At 42.8% G+C, this 15,860-nt stretch overlaps 1 protein-coding gene across 2 annotated transcripts; it reads left to right on the top strand.

Moving 5' to 3' along the window:
• The first annotated feature begins 344 nt into the window (after nt 1–344).
• GMFB (glia maturation factor beta) lies at nt 345–11,550 on the top strand. 2 transcript variants are annotated; one of them, XM_082318147.1, is made up of 8 exons: nt 345–436; nt 1,371–1,391; nt 2,719–2,815; nt 3,373–3,422; nt 4,382–4,433; nt 5,505–5,585; nt 7,811–7,884; nt 10,451–11,550. In XM_082318147.1, the coding sequence occupies exons 1-8, from the start codon at nt 434–436 to the stop codon at nt 10,520–10,522; spliced, it is 450 nt and encodes a 149-aa protein (XP_082174273.1). In that variant the 5' UTR covers nt 345–433; the 3' UTR covers nt 10,523–11,550. The 2 variants fall into 2 exon arrangements, with proteins under 2 accessions (XP_082174273.1, XP_082174274.1); XM_082318148.1 differs by lacking the exon at nt 1,371–1,391.
• The last annotated feature ends 4,310 nt before the right edge of the window (nt 11,551–15,860 follow it).

Raw genomic sequence — 15,860 nt, 5'->3', positions numbered from 1 at the left:
GAACCGCTCAGAAACAGGACCCCCCGATTCCGAGCCCGGCCCCGGCCCCGGGGCAGCCCCGCGGCTGACAAGACCCAGCCTGAGGAAACACCTTCCCGCCGCCGGCACGCGGCCCCACCCCGTCGCCATGACGCCGCAGGGGGGGGCGGGGCCTCGGCGCCATGGCAACGGGGCGGGGCACGGCGGGGGTGCGAAGCCGGGGCGGCACGTGGATCTTGAACCTTCCCGCTACCCGTAGGCGGGTGACGCTGCCCGCCCGGCCGGGGCAGCGGGTGCTGATTGGTCAGAGGGGAGGGGGCTGAGGGGCGGGGTCTCCGCCGCGCAGGCGCAGTGGGGTGCGCAGCCCGGGGAGGGAGGAGACGGCGGCGCGGCGGCGGCGGCTTCCGTTGTTGGCGCGCGAGCGGCGGCGGTTGGGCGGTTGCGCGCGCGCAAGATGGTGAGAGGAGCCCGCGCCGCCTGAGGGGAGGGACGGGACGGGACGGGACGGGACGGGACGGGGGGAGCCCGGCCGAGCCGCCGCCGCGGGCACGGGGGGGGATCCAGCCGCCTCCGCGGGCGCGGGGGGTCCCTTGCTGAGGCGGGAGGGGCGGCGGGAGGCCGGTGTCCCCGGGCGGCCGGGCCCGGCGGGGAGGGGAGGAAGTTCTGAGGGGAGAGCAGGTGGCTTCGGAGGGGCGAGCGCCGTTCTCCTCAGGGCGAGCCGCTGCCCGGCACTCTGCGGGGTGCTCCCCCGGGGAGGTGCCGCCGTGAGAAGCTCCTCCGGCCCTGCCCGGGTCCTGCCGTCCTCACCTGCTGCCCCGCCGGGCAAAGGACCTCCTCGGTTGTTTTTCTTGCTGGGCGCTGGCAGCCTGCGGGGGGGGGAGGAGAGTGAAGAAACAGCTGTTTAAAAAGGAAGTCGTGACCTGCCCTGCCAGCAGCGGTTCGGCACGGGGCTAAATCGCTTTCTGAAAAATCTTGAAGTAGAATGCCGGTATGAATGGTGGCTGAGGTTAACCGACTGCAACACCCCCCGCTGCGCTCCTTGGCAGGTGTGCCCGCTGTCTGTGCAGCCCTCCTGTCTCTTGACTTTATTAAGTTTTTATTAAGCCAAGCACTGGCGAGCCAGCTTAGCCCCGATAGATGGTCTGAATCTGATGTCGCCATGTGTTTCGCAGCACAGCCTTCAGCTTCTTGTAAGGATTTCTATTTGTGTGGCTGCACAGGTATGAACAAGAGCACTGCTTATCCTGCAGTGTCTGCTGGAAGGTGTTAGGAAACTGCGGAGCCCAGAGGTCTGGAAGAAATACTTCCTTCAGAAAAGAGCATTTGATACAGAGTATAACTTCAACTTTGAAATGCAGCCCTGAATTCTGCTTTTTTTTTTTTTTAAACAGAGACCTCCTGAAATACTGAGAGTAGGTATCAACGACATTTGTGGATCAGAGTGAGCCAGGAGCAATCTTTAAAGTTTAAGGGAAACAAGCAAAATAACGAAGGCTGCACACACGGTGCCTGACCTGTCCTGTCACAGCAGAGTGTGATTTCCTCTCCAGCTGTGAAAAGGAAGCAGAGGCACAAGCCTTTGTGCCAGAATTTGGTCAAGGTGGAAGTCTTTTTAGGAGTAACAACAAACATAGGATATTTGCAAGGGGATGTTGGAAGTGGGGAAGGAGAGACACTGCTCTGCTTTTTCAGGAAAATCTCACAAACAAGCCAGCGTTGAACATGAAGAGACAGAACTCAGTTTAAATAGCACCTTTCTTCTGATTTGTAAGCAGTGATTTGTCTCAATGAAATGGCTCTTTAGGAGAGCTTGTGATAGGTAATCTTGCAACTATTTTTTTTATTTGAGCAATTTTTTTAAAGAAGTCTCTAAATAACAGTTGTTTTGGCACAGGAGCCTTGATGCCTTAAGAATTTACAAATACAATAATATGCATAAGCTGGAGATGTTAAATAACTTTTCTTTGTCTAGCTGGCATGCATCTCTTAACTGTGGTGATAGTGGATGTGTGTATCAAATGTTGCTCAGGAAATAGCAGTGGTTGGCTTGGTACAGTTTAAAAATTGCATGTGTAGTGGAAGATAACCTGCATGGTTGCTTGTGAAATAGTCATTTCCTTCCCCATCTTCAGTGTGATGACTAATATGTTATCTGGACATTTCTTCTGAAAACTCAGAGTTAGAGACATATAAGCACACGGGCGAGAAGTATGCATGCTTTTTGATTAAAATGTCATAAATGCTTTCTGTGTGTAAATCTCAAAAGTTCAGTTAATATTTTTGTGGGTAAAAGTAAGCAGTGGCCCTTGATTACTGTCTGCATTCTTCTGAAATACTAATAGTAGCTCCTATTATATGAAATGCTTAAATTACTGTAGACAGTTTGCTGCCACTCTAAGGGGCTTCCTTATTTCAGGACTTGTTTTGGCAAATGAGCTGTAAAATTCTAAGAGCTATGAGAATAATTCCGCTTCAGGAATAGCTAATAAAATATTTCTAGTTAACTGTGTGGCTTTGAGGAGGAATATTAAAACAGATAAGTGTTCTGTTTTTGTGTTTTTAAAAACCGCTTTCATCTATGGTTTTTCTGGTTTATGTGTATGTTCTGAAACTTTGGACAAGTTGCACGCAATTGCATGTTAGTAGGGTTTAGGCGCACATATGTGTGACGTGGGGATTTTTTTCTGGTTTACTAGAAAGATTTATCTTTCCCTCTCCTCTGCCATTTCCCTTTTGTAGAGTGAATCTCTGGTGGTTTGTGATGTTGCTGAAGACCTGGTGGAGAAACTGAGAAAATTCCGGTTTCGTAAAGAAACCAACAATGCTGCCATTATAAGTAAGTTAAAAAACCATGTCTGACAAAAAATTGCAAGGTCTTGCAGCAAATCCTGTCTCCTCTTTTCCTTCCCATGTAATGCTGCTGCTGTAACAGGTAAATGTGAGCCAAGAGGCCGTTTCTTCTATGAACTTTAGTACTTCCAGTTCTGCCTGTAATTTTAACAGTAAAGCAACACTGTTCTTATGATACAAGATTTCATCTGCTCTTAGTAGAGTATTTATACTTTATTGTGGCTCAGAGTCTACCACTGGTTGTAAAATCATAGTGAAAAATGTCAAGGCACAGTCATTTTGAGTTTGTGAATGTTGTAGCCTTTAAGTAGGGGAGTTTGACATTTCTGTCTTTGAAATTTGAGAAGAGTGTGTTGCAATGAACAGCACTTAGACTGTCCACTTCTCTTGACTTCAGTGATTTTGTGAAGTCGTGGGATAGACTGAAGAAGCAGCATGGAAACACAAGGAACACACTTGTGGGGAAATGTTAAAAAGCTGCATGCATGCATTGTATAAATCGATTGAAAAAACCATTGACCTATGTTTTATTTTGATTTATAGTGAAAATCGACAAGGATAAGCAGTTGGTGGTACTGGATGAGGAGCATGAGGTTTGTTAAATGAATTGTAAATAAGAGTATCTTCAGCCTGCAATGTATTGTTGTCTCTAAGGTACTGCCTTAGTTTCAAATTGTTATCAAACTCTTAATCTAATTTGGGTCATGAGCTTATTTAAATGCATGGTCACTCTGCATGTAAAGCACAGCACTATTAATAGTGGAACTATGCAGAAGCAATTGAGTTGACTAATTAATTGCACAAGAAAGTTATTTTAAAGCCGTTATGATACAACTATGTAAAAAGCATCTTTGGCACCTGCTGGCTTTTTGAAGAGATTTCTGCTGTGTTTCCAGGTAGATCTGCATATTTGACTCTGAGCTGATCTGCCATCAATTAGAAGCTAGGATTGCTAATCCTCTGCAGACTCTAAATTTGATAGGTGGCATAATAAGGTCAGCCCAGCGTGTAGTGTTTCTTAATGGTACATAGGGCAAAATTAAATCCTTCCCAGGGATTTGAGCATTAACCGTAGCTCTTATTCCCTAGAAAGTAGAAGTTAATGTAACATTTAAATAGAATGGGAACTCTTTTTTCCTTGCTCAAGGAGGAAGGACTGCATTTTTCAAAAGCACCATTTATGTAGCTGATTTTAACAGATACTTTTTGGTGTGTGCTTGCTTACTTCTGTTTAGCACTAGAGTTAGAAAAGCATGGTAGCTGCCAGCATATCCAACTAGAGCCAAAAATGTTTTCTAAACTCATTATGCCTAAAATAGGGATGATTATTCATGCTAGCATTAATTCTGTGTTTAGTCATAGGAATCTATTAGCACACAAGTTTTCCTAAACTGCTCTAGTAATTTGTGTGAGAGATGGTTATCAGCTCAACCGTAGATGTACATCTAACTTACAGCTGTTTCACTGTTCCTTTATTCTGCTTTAGCCTTCGTAGTATACCTCCAAGTGCGAGATCATTTGTTCAAATGTTGCTTGTGTTTAATGTTACCAGGGTATTTCTCCCGATGAGCTAAAAGACGAGCTGCCTGAGAGACAACCTCGATATCCTTCTTGTGCTGCTGGCATTTGCTCTTACTCACTCCTGGAAGCTGTTCAAAATGTTCAAAGTTGGACTTCACCTTTTTAGGCCAATACTTGCCTGTAGCACAGCTTTACCGATATTTTATTTGTGAGGTAACCTAGGGATCAGCTCTCATGAGGCGCTGAACAGTTGTCCCACTTGTTGAAACAATGACTGACGCATTTAAGCCTTTCCCGAGATTTTATTTCCTTTTAGACTATATAATGGTTGGGGAAGTAAAGCGAAGCCACGCTGCTGTTAATGTAAAGAAGTGAGTAAAATGTACCAGTTTTGTATGTGGCTACTTCTAAATATAGAAAACTGCCTGTGTAACTTAGGGTCTGTTTTGGTACTTTGTCAGTATGTGGCCCTTGCTGTTTTGCTGCAGTTACTGATTCTGGGAGTGCTGTAGGCATGCGATCTAGGGAAGAATCCCTGTATTTAAAAAAAGGAAAAGAAGAGGGACAAGTAAGTTATTCTTTAACTAGATGAAATAAAAGGGGTACTTAAGTTATAAATGAAGAAAATACCTGCCTCCATTATCCCCAAAAGCCGGCTGGCACTATTCCACGTGCCATTCTATATCTTTCCTTTCATGACCATAGTGCAGTAGGAGGCTATCAAGCAGGAGTCCTAGCTAAAACTTGAGTTCAAATTCAGCAAAACACCTGAAACAATGAAGCGCTTAGTCTGCAAGGACAGAATTTGGCTTTCATTAAGCCGGAAAGACATCGGTGGGTGTGGGAGGTCTTTTTACAAAGCTGGGAGAGGAATATTTGCGATGGAAGGGTGATTTTTAGCTCTCTAATGTGAAACAGCAATACGGAGACAGCCCTCGCACCCAGCTGTGGTAGAGGTTGGTAAAGACAGGCGGGGTCAGTTCTGAAGGTCAAATATGGAAGTGAAAACAGGAGAACAGTGAGACTACTTACCAAATTTAAAACATCTTCTAGAATGCAAGACTGACTTGTGCCTGCATCAAGCTCTGATAACTGAGGATTATATCCTAATAAAATCGTTGGTTTCTTAGTTTCTTTAACCTCAGGAAAAACATTTATTGTGTATAGTTACAAGTATCAGCATGATGATGGAAGAGTTTCTTATCCGTTGTGCTTTATCTTCTCCAGTCCAGTTGGTGAGTGAACATTGTGAACGGTAGCTACTATGTGCTGTAAATATGGGAATGTTCTTTGCTATGGAAGGTAAAATGAGTGCTTAATGCTTGAATAGCGGTTCAGATGCTTAAGGCTAGATTTGCTTATGCCACTGCTGGAAGCAAGGCACTATAAAGCTATGGCATTATCTGGCGACTTCTTTGGCGGAGAGGAATCTCTAGTGTATTAGCTCCATCCTCGCCGTCAGCTCATGACAAGTGTAGACACTTCCATCTGCCCAGATCTCCCTAGTTGCTAGAGGTTTTCACTGCCTCCGGGGTTTACATTTAGGGCACTTAGGAAATATGGTAGAAGAGATTCTCTTTTCCATTTCTGAAGGCTGAACAGAAGCATTAGTTTCCTGCACAGCTGGCCAAAAGCTGTTTCTTTCTAAATGTGCCTGCCCACTGTGTTCTCAGCGGTGTGCTCAGGAAAGCCTGGAGCACTCTGCATTTATTCGTGTAGGTTTAACCTAATGTGTTTCCTGTCACCCTCTTCTCAAATCTCGGGGAGTCCTCAAAATATGACCAGACAGGGCTCAGGAAATGAGTGAGGAGAGGGCTGGAAGATACCCACTCTGTTCCTGAGGGTTTCTGTTTCCATCTGTCCATCTTCCTATTCGGATGGTAGGGACCAGGTGGGAAGAAATTCCTCTCCTTCTCAGAAGGGCATGGGAACCCACGAAAGGAAGAGGACCCTGTAAAAGGGTTAGTATGGGATTAGAGAGGAGGGTTTTCCAGGGGGCCTGTATGCGATGGGCAGCAACAGAGGATGCCTCCAAACAGTGCTGGCATGTGAAGGTCTAAAGGGCTGTCACAACTACGGGTGAAAAGGAGGAAAAGAGGGCTCCGTAACCCAGATCGGGGCAGATGAAAGTACTGAGTGAACAGACTATGTTCTAGGAGAAAGAGACTGTAAGCTTAGATCGTCCCAAGTTTATACAGAGCAGTAGCTTCCTCTGCTTGTGTCACAGCAGCCCTCAACATAAACATACCTGCGCAGGGGACTGTGTAATTTTAATAGAAGCCAAAGAACCTGTGACTTGATTGGGCTTACAGAGCTGAATTGCTCCTGTGGCTTCCATCTGTGTTCTGGATTGTAACAGAGCAGCTTGCTGGTATTACTGGATTACCCTTGTTATCCTCTTGAAGGAGATAAACTGATTGCATTGTTTTACTGTTCATCGCTCAGAACTAGAATAACTAGGTAGGTAAAAGAGGTTAGCAACTAGTGAGCATGTTCTGCTGTAGTTACCTGAGAATCTTTGTATGAATGCTGTGGGAGTTACTTCTCTGCAGAAGGACAGATATTTTGAGAGTTAGAACAGCAGCAAGAAACTTCCTGGGAGACCTCAAAATAGCAAAGCTGGCAGACTTGTAGCACTTCATAGGAAAAGAGAGCTTAGACAATGTTCTTTATGGGCAGCAAAATTTGAAAGTACACTCATATCTAGAAACTTCTAAACAATAAACTTCTAAAGAAAAGCCTTTTTTCTGTCTTGAGGTTTTCTGTTTCAAAAAATTTTCTGCAAACATAAGTTAGTGGTTAGACTGGTACTGGAGTCAGAAGCAATGAGCCATTAGTTGGGAGTCTAAGCAGCAGTTAACTTCCACTGTGACTGAAGTTGCTCGGTGTTTGGGGGGGGCGGGGGGAAGTCATTTTGAACTACCAATTCAGTTGGGGGATTTGGGGAGAGATTAGGAGAAAGAACAACATATTCAAACTGACTTGATTTGTTCTCAGTTTGACTCCAGCTCAAAGGCATATGCTATTAAGATCTGTGGAAGTGTAACTAGCAAAGACACGGGAATCTTCCAGAAATAGCAAGAGGGCAAAGAATTGAATGTGGAGTAATCAGCACATTACTGTAGTGGCAGGAGGTACTGCTGCTCTGGCTGTTGTGATTCAGATCTGACTGCAGCAATATCTGATGTTAGCTCTAAGAAGAAATACAGGTGCGTGTTGAGACCACCAGTTCAACCTGCACAACTATTGCTTCTGGAAATGCTTTTCAAGTACTAGATATGAAAGTAAGAGCAAGGATGATAGTATCTATATATTATATAGATATAAAGAAATAGGTCACTTTTCTGAATGGAGACTTCAGCTTTCAGTTTGGATTCTTTAAAGAAAAAATATATATATTTTTGAAGTGTTGCAGTCAAAATAACTAAACAAAACCTTTTTTTTTTCCACACAACTACAGGATGTAAGCCTGAACAGCAGATGATGTATGCTGGAAGCAAGAATAAGCTTGTACAGACAGCTGAACTCACTAAGGTATAAATGACTAGTTGAAATAACTGTCTCCCCCTTAAATGCAGGTTGCAGAAGCTGGTTTGTGTCTTGCTTGTACCTATTGCAAGAAGGGTGTTATGAGGCTTTGTAATTACAGTGAACAGACTTTGTTTTAGGAAGACTGGAGAGAGGGGTATGTGTGCAGATTTCTGGAGTTTTAGGGCACAGGAAGAACAGTGTTCTCCAAAATATCCATCAGTAGGATGGACGTCTTTACTTTGGGGAATCAATTTATTGATGGGAAGAATAGACTGAAGTCTTAGTATGGTGTGGTGCAGACTAGTTTGGCTGCCTAGTTTATGGGGTTGTACGCTTGCAGAACATAGCCTTCAGAATAAGTAACATATGTGCCAAGTGCTGGACAATTCTAAATGTTCCTGTGTTTGCTTCTTCCAGTACTGAGACCAGAAGAAATCACTGCATTCTCTAGGTCTAGGTATATATAAATATATTTTTTTAAAAAATGCCACCTAATTGTCATTTTGGAGATCTTTGAAATCTCTGCTTAATTGGCACCTAGATTTCTTAAAATTTTAGTGTCAACCAGTGAAGCTAAATACAGGCAGTGGTCGCTTCAGGTGTTTTATACAATGTGAAATGACTTCACCATTCCCCAGCAGCACTGTTCCCTTTTCGTCTTCCTTATCCTGACTGAGTACTTTAACATCCCAGTAAAAATGTATACCGGGGCAATAAGAGAACTGTGGACTTCTACCGCTTCTAGCTGTAACTCGTAAGAAAGGACCCCTCTGTTTTGAATTAGGTGTCAAGTTGACAGGAGTAAATCGGAGGGAAGCAGAAGATAAGATGGTGGAAGCAAGCAGTACAGCCCCAAGAAATTTTTTAAGTCTGTTGAAACTGCATCTTAGTGGCCTGAGAACTCTACCATCTTTGATAGGAAGGAGGAATTCCTTGAGGAGGAAGGCAGTTTTCAGTGAGTGAGAAGGAAGAGTTGATGAGAAGAAGGTGAAAGCCTGGGGGCTAGCTGTATTGGAGTTGCTATCACCTGTCAAGTGGGAGAAATTCAGTCTGAAAGGCTTTTGAACGGAAGCCTAGGAGTGGATATAGAGGTCCGTGATCATCTTCCTTTGGAAGCTGGAGGACAGCCTGTTTCCAGTTCTGGTTGCTTGCTTGCTCTTCAAATGTGCTTTATTCTTGCCACTCACTGAGCCATGTTTCATTTCAGTTCATGCTGTGACTTCCTCCTGGTGTGACTTCTGCACGTGACTCAACTGAGTCCTCTTATATTTTCAGTGGCTTGCATGTTAGCTTGGCTTCTGTTAAGCTGTTCTGTTCTTATAACACTGAATTTGGGGGTTTCCTCCTTTTACATAAAAAAAAAAAAAATCAATATCAGTTGATAGGAGTGGATCACTGTCTGAATACAAGTAGCAGTGTCCAGAGCCCACTGCAGCAGAGATGGGAAATGAGGAAGCAAAGATACAAAACTTGAATTGTTTCCTGAAGAAGATTAAAATGATGAAAATAAATAGGAAGTTCATTCCAAACGGCAGGTTCACCGAGAAGCTTGTTTTGTGACTCTTACAAAATCCCATCCATTCTCTTGGCCTGAGCGTGCTTTTTGCAGCCATGTACTCCACACCATTAGAAGGGCAGATAACTGATTTAGTGCTGACACAGCTTTATTTTCAGTGTTGTCAGAATAGTAACAGCACTCTCCAGTTAAAATGTTTTTCTTGTTTTCATTGCCCAGAAGAAGACATTTGAAGGCCTGTGCATTTGTAAAATTTACATACCTGACCCTTCTGAAAAGATGATCCACTTGTGGGCATCTCAAAGACTCCAGTTAGCAATACAGAATTAACTTAGCCTCTCTTCAAGGGTATTAAAGAAACAAAAACAAAAACCAACCCCCAAAACCTCACAGTTACTTGCCCTTATGGAATGTAAAGAATATATTGGTGTCTTTGTTCTTGCTTTCTGCTTCGAGGCTATGTTAAAGGTTTGTTTAAGACTTCCGCAAAGCTTTGGGTTGGTGTTTTTTTGTGGTGGTTTTTTTTTTTGCAAGTTTTCTCTTCTGAGGTATCCCAGCTTGTTTCTTCCAGGGAAAACAGTATGCTACTGGATACTATGGATTTATTTCAGTTCAAAGAAGGAATAACTGTGTCTTGGGCTGAGCAAGCTTCCTGACCTTAATTCAGCCTAGAGGTTAAATTCATTTGTATTCAAATAGACAATCTTCTCGCTGAGATAATGCAAATGAGGTGGTGCCATTTCAGAGTAACTTTAAAATGTCGTACATGTGCTGTTCTCACATATTCTTAAAGAAGAACGAAGTCTAGAAATAGGAATTACAGAATTCTTGTTCAAGTTAGTAATATTCCTTGCTGCTTAGTCTTGTTTATTTTCCACTGGTGTTTCTTTAGAATATTAACCGATCCTTTTGAGAAAGCATATGAAAACTCGAGGTTGATTACTGGTTTATTACAGCTCAAACAAGCTGTGTGGAAAGGTATTGATTGCACTGTATGCTTATCCCTTTCAAGTACCATCACCTCAAGAATTTACGCAATGCAATTTTGTTTAGGTATTTGAAATAAGAAATACAGAAGACCTAACTGAAGAATGGCTGCGTGAGAAACTGGGCTTCTTCCATTAAGAAAACCTCTGTAATAAGTATTTATGTACCATCCTGATAATACTGGAACCAGACATGAATACTTACATCTAAAAAAATGCACTGTATTTACATCTGTCTCCTGCAGTATCTCTCTTGTGCAAAGTTTGTGCAAAGAATAGCAGGTCTGTCTCCTTGAAGTAACAAATCTTTGCAGGTGTTTCCTTATTTGTACCTGTTAAAAGGGAATACTCCTCTGCAGGGACTCCTTTTGCACTCTTGTGACTAATATTTCTGTAACTAAAATAGTTCAGTTCTGGATTTATAACTATCTACAAACATAATTTGGAAGCTGACGCTAACTTTTTCTGAGCTACAAATGCATCCTTATGACGCATACTAGCCATTTATATGCAGAAATTGTGTACTGTCACTTACTTCTCAGACTTTTTGACTTGATGTCTTCTCAATTTTGAAAACTACTCCCTGGAAGCATTTAGTATGAAAAAGACAAAATCCTTATACAGCAAATCCATTCATTTATCTTTCCATCGAGTCCATGTGAACTTTTTCAAATTCCTGGAACTAATTTTTGTCATTCCAGTAACTCCTCAGTTGACTGAGTCAATCTTACTAAATTTCAGGGCAAAGCTTTGACCGTCCAGTTCTCAAGCTAATATAGTCTTACAGGAACTAGATGATAACTAAGGGCTGAATTACAACTCTGGTTACTCTCGTACCAGATGTCTTGCATATATAACTTATTACACTGTTAAGAAGTTTACCTCTTTGCTCGTTTCCTGTTATATGAACACCTGTTAATACTGTGTGCCTTTAATTTGTTAGCTTTAAAAAGACTTGAGAATTTTACACTGCCACTTATTGCAAATTTGGTAAAAACTTTGCTAAAGAATCCAAGTAACAGTTTTTCCTAGTGCCTAGTGTTGCAGTTGACATCTGTAAAAAAAAAAATAAAGCAAGCTAACCTCATTTTCTTTGAAACTCCAGTCATCTACTCCATTTGTAGGAGTCAGGAGGTTGAAGCTTTTCATGATAATGAATGATTTATATCTCTTTTGTTATAAAAGTTGGCCACACGTAGCTTTTGAGTAGTTTAATTACAGTCTCTAACTTTCTTAACTGCTTGTTGGTCAAAATTACATTCCAGATAAAGCTTTTGCATAAGTGATAATTTGATTTTCATTTACTTACGGTTCATCTCTTTGAGACAGCAAATATTCTAATGTGAAAATAGTATTTAACTTTTATAAATGACCAGTCTTTTTACAGGTCTGTTTTATATTGCATAGAGTAGTTGTCTGATATGGGACATGTTCAGCCCATGCAGTGGCAAAAGGAGTACTCATGTGACAGCATCTCACTATCTTGCTCGTGAGCGTTTGTTGTGCTACTGCGTATCTGCGTAAGAGCAGCTTCCTGTTGATAACATACCTTAAAATACAGCTGCCCTAACAAATCTGTTCGGTGAGAAAGAATGCAGTGTTAAATTTGGAGGCCAGTATTTCATGCTGTGAAACCTTTGCTGAAAGGAGGTTTATTTTTCGTTGGTAAACATATGTTGTGTTAGTGTTAAAACACTAATTCCTCTAAGATCACAAGGAATTCATTTGCAAAGGTCCTCAGTGTTGGTAAATCTCTTCTTAGTTTGATGTTACTGCTCATTTATATGCATACAAATCTGACTTGAGAGGAGCTTTTCAAAATACATGTTAGAATGATCCAATTAAATTCAGTGCGGGAAAGAAATGCTTGTAATTAAAATTAAATTTCTGTGTTAACGTAGTGAACTGGAAAAACAATTTCATTTCCCTGGACAAAAAAAATGTTGATTATGAAACTTGCTTGATCATTCTGTACTACAGATCAATAAAAACAATATCTTTTGTGACAAACATTGTATAAATGAGACTTTGGCTTAAAGAATAGTGTCATTCTAAGCATCAGTCTTGAAACAGCAAGAATCTTGTTTTGTTGGCATTGTGGTAAAGGTAAGGCAGGTCAAAGTACAGCATGAGCGAGAGGGAAGCTGCCACTTGTAATGTTCACCTTGATTTGCAGTGGGGAAAACTGGATTAATAATCTTTGTCGTTGTACTTTGTACACTGGTGGGCGGCCAGCATCCAACTGCTGCGTGCACAGGTCTTGACAAAAGTCCCTGTACAAGAGGCCTGTCTCTCAGGAGGAGAAGGGAGGAGCTGCTGCAGTCAAATGATTGAATGTGATTCTTCATCTCTGGATCACTACGCCTTCTGCCAAGAAAATAGTGCTACTTATGGCTGTATCCTCAGTCTGAGTTCTTTTCAGTTCACTTCGGATGTTCTTGTTGCCTCCACTTAAGGACTTTCTGCCTTGGGTGCTGCCCCTCAAGTCTTGCAGAGAGCAAACAGATCCTGCTAAGAGTGTTAAAGCCCACTTTCTTGTGAAAGGTGATGTCGATGCTGCTCAGCCCACCAGTATTATTCTTCAAACAGTCTTGCCTGCTAGCTGTACCTCCTTCCCCTCTCTGAGCTGTGGAAGTGAGGAAGCAGCTGCAGGTACTTGGAGAATGAGTGTGCAGAGGATGTTTGCTGTTCGAGGCTTGTTTGTGGTTTCCTTGTTTTCAATGCAGTGTTTTGACACAACTGTCTGCTGCTTACTGTCCTAGGCTCTTGAGATACAGGTAGTCCTAATACTTGATTAAACAAAGACATTAATTATGTCAAAATCCTTCTTGCGCAAATAATACTTGTTTTCATAATGTACTTTTCCCACCTTATCTTTAGAACTGTGTTTTCTGTACTGCTGCCCCCTTAAGATCAGTGGGAGGCAGATGTGTCCACGTTCAGAAGGCCAGTATGTTCTGACTGTGCTTTACAAGTGAGTTGCCCATCTGTAATCATACATTTGTCTTGAATTTTCCAGTCTCTAAAGAGGGTTCAGACTAAAGGACGACATAAATTAACTGATGCCACCTATGGGAGCCTTTGTAGCTAAAGGTCTGAGAGTCAGCATATTCCACTGTGAGCTCCTATTTTTCAGGAGTTAGTAAGTTGGCCATAAAATCCATGGCCTGGAGTTAAAGTTCAAGGTCTCTCGTAAAGGGAGACTTCTGCCACAATTAATCTGGTTTGCTTTAAATATTGAATAGTTGGCTGGGATACAGCTCTTGTAATCCTATTAATTGATGGTTAAGCTGAATTAAAGCATGAGTTTGCATGTCAGCCCATAAAATGGACTTGTATTGTTTGAATATTTTTAACAAAAAAAAAATTAAATGCTGGTATTTGATGGTTTAAGTGTGTTTCTAGTATCATGAATGCTGTTTTGATCTATGAAAGGAGGCAATAATGCGGGTGTTGACACCTTTTCACTTCTCCAAAGGAGCATCTTATGCATTCGTACTGGGATTCCACTTTTGTACCTTTAACTGTAAAATAGCTAGTCCAGAAACAACGTTAAACTGGTAACAGGGGTCTGAATCAAACACACAAAAGCAAGGGAGTTCAATTCCTCACTTTAGCGCGCTCAAAAAAGAAATGTCATGCGATGTTGTGGGTTTTTTTTATAACATCCGTCTAGTAACTCTGAAACGGAGGTGCGATGGGACGTGGGAAGGGGCGCAGTGAAACTCTTGCTTTTGTTACGTGATCCAGACTCAATGTGACTTGTGTACTGGGACACGTCAGGGTTGGCACCAGTGCCGCCGGTGGTAAACGGTGCGAGAAGTTCACGGCCAGTTTTGAGAATTCGGCAATTCCATGAAAATATCAGTAACCAGTACAACTTCCATACGCTGTTTAGTCTCTGCTAGTTCACATTGCATGTTTACTTTAAACCAAATCTTTTTTGCTAAGCATGGTGCTTGTATTGGTTTAAATAAAAATGTTTAATTAAGAGGTTCTAGTGCCCTGTTTTAATTGCAAAGAGCACATCCAGCATGGGTGTCTGACAGGGGAAAAGGCATTAACACGAGGGATGACCTTCCTCCTTTTCTCAGCTTCCTGGAGCTTGCTTTGGACTTGTAGCGTGGTCTTCGGTCTTGAACGTGCTCCCTCGCTTGCTCTTCTGCCTAAAATAATTCCTCTGTCCGTCCATCGTGGAGGGTGGCAGCAAGGGAGGGGAGAGGACAGCAGCTGATGGGGTGCTGCGGGATCACTGCTGTCCTCCGCTGCTCTGCACCCTTGTGTCACAGAGCTCTGTGTGTATTAACTTGTGCGAGCGGCAAGCCAGCATGGGGGCTGGGTTTCATTCCGAAATGCCACCTGGGCTGCCATGCTGCACCTCTCCCACAAGGTCAAGGCTCCTGGCGTAACCTGGAGCGGTGAAATACAATAGAGAGTGCAGGTGCCAGCTGAACGGTGTTAGAGTAGTTGTCGAGGAGACCCCAGAGCTTGAAGGAGTCAAAGGAACTTAGTTGTGCCTTCTCCTCCTCACAGGCATTCGCTCATCAATTTCCTGCCCAAGAGACCCCTAGATTGATTTGATCGAAGCACTCCTTTTCCTCATTCTTGCTCATTGTTTCTTCTGTTCCTGATCTTTGGAGATTTTCCTATTTTTTTAAGATAAAAGATAATCCAAGGAATTCAGCTTTGGTAGCTAACAGTGTTTCTGCCGATGCTGAAGAATAGCATTAATGGGCCACAGATCAGACAGGAGAGAAGTAACCCCCTTCTCTCTCAGCCGAGAGCTCTGTGAAGGAGAAAGTGCACAGCTGCTTCAGCACATCTGGCTCTTGAATGGCATCTTGGTCACCTAAGTACGTTGCAACAAAATCTGTTGCCAAAAGCTCTGAAAAAAAACCAGTTAAGCTGCTGTGGGAGAAGAACGGTTCTCAAGAACAGCTCATTAAAGGGAAGGAGGGGAAAAAAGGAATAAATAGCTCTCGCATCAGAGGGGGAGGTCACCTGTGGAGTCCTGTGGCATTCTCTGTTGTTCACTGAGTATGCGTAACTAGAAAATGAGGTGATAGCTTACTGGTACTGCTCCTAGGTCACTGAGACAGTGAAAACAAAAGCTGACTAAAGAGAATTGCAGGGAGATCTAGGGATATTAAGTGAAGGGCAGCTGCTTTCATTCAGGAAAGGTCACTGACTTGTAATAGATATATGAAAAGGGCAGTTGAGTGGTCATTAAAGTCAAAGCTAGAGAAGGGAACGGGAAACAAAATGGAAAACCTCTGTGCGGCAGTACAAATCTGCAGTGTATGTGTAGCCTGACTGTCACACACAGATGGTGCTTTTTCTTCTAGGATTGTGCATAGATGGCTCGCCCAGGGCTAGGAGGAGTGTGCTGAGGAGATCCCTTGACTTGGCAGGGTCTTGGGGATGATGCAGAGAAGAGAAATGTAGCTGGTTCTGGAGAAGCTGGAAGAGGGGCTGGG

The sequence above is a fragment of the Platalea leucorodia genome, assembly GCF_965183815.1.
Source record: "Platalea leucorodia genome assembly, chromosome: 7".
NCBI classification, from domain to species: domain Eukaryota; kingdom Metazoa; phylum Chordata; class Aves; order Pelecaniformes; family Threskiornithidae; genus Platalea; species Platalea leucorodia.
The sequence above is the reverse complement of the archived record's forward strand: the minus strand, read 5'-3'. Positions and strand labels throughout refer to the sequence as shown.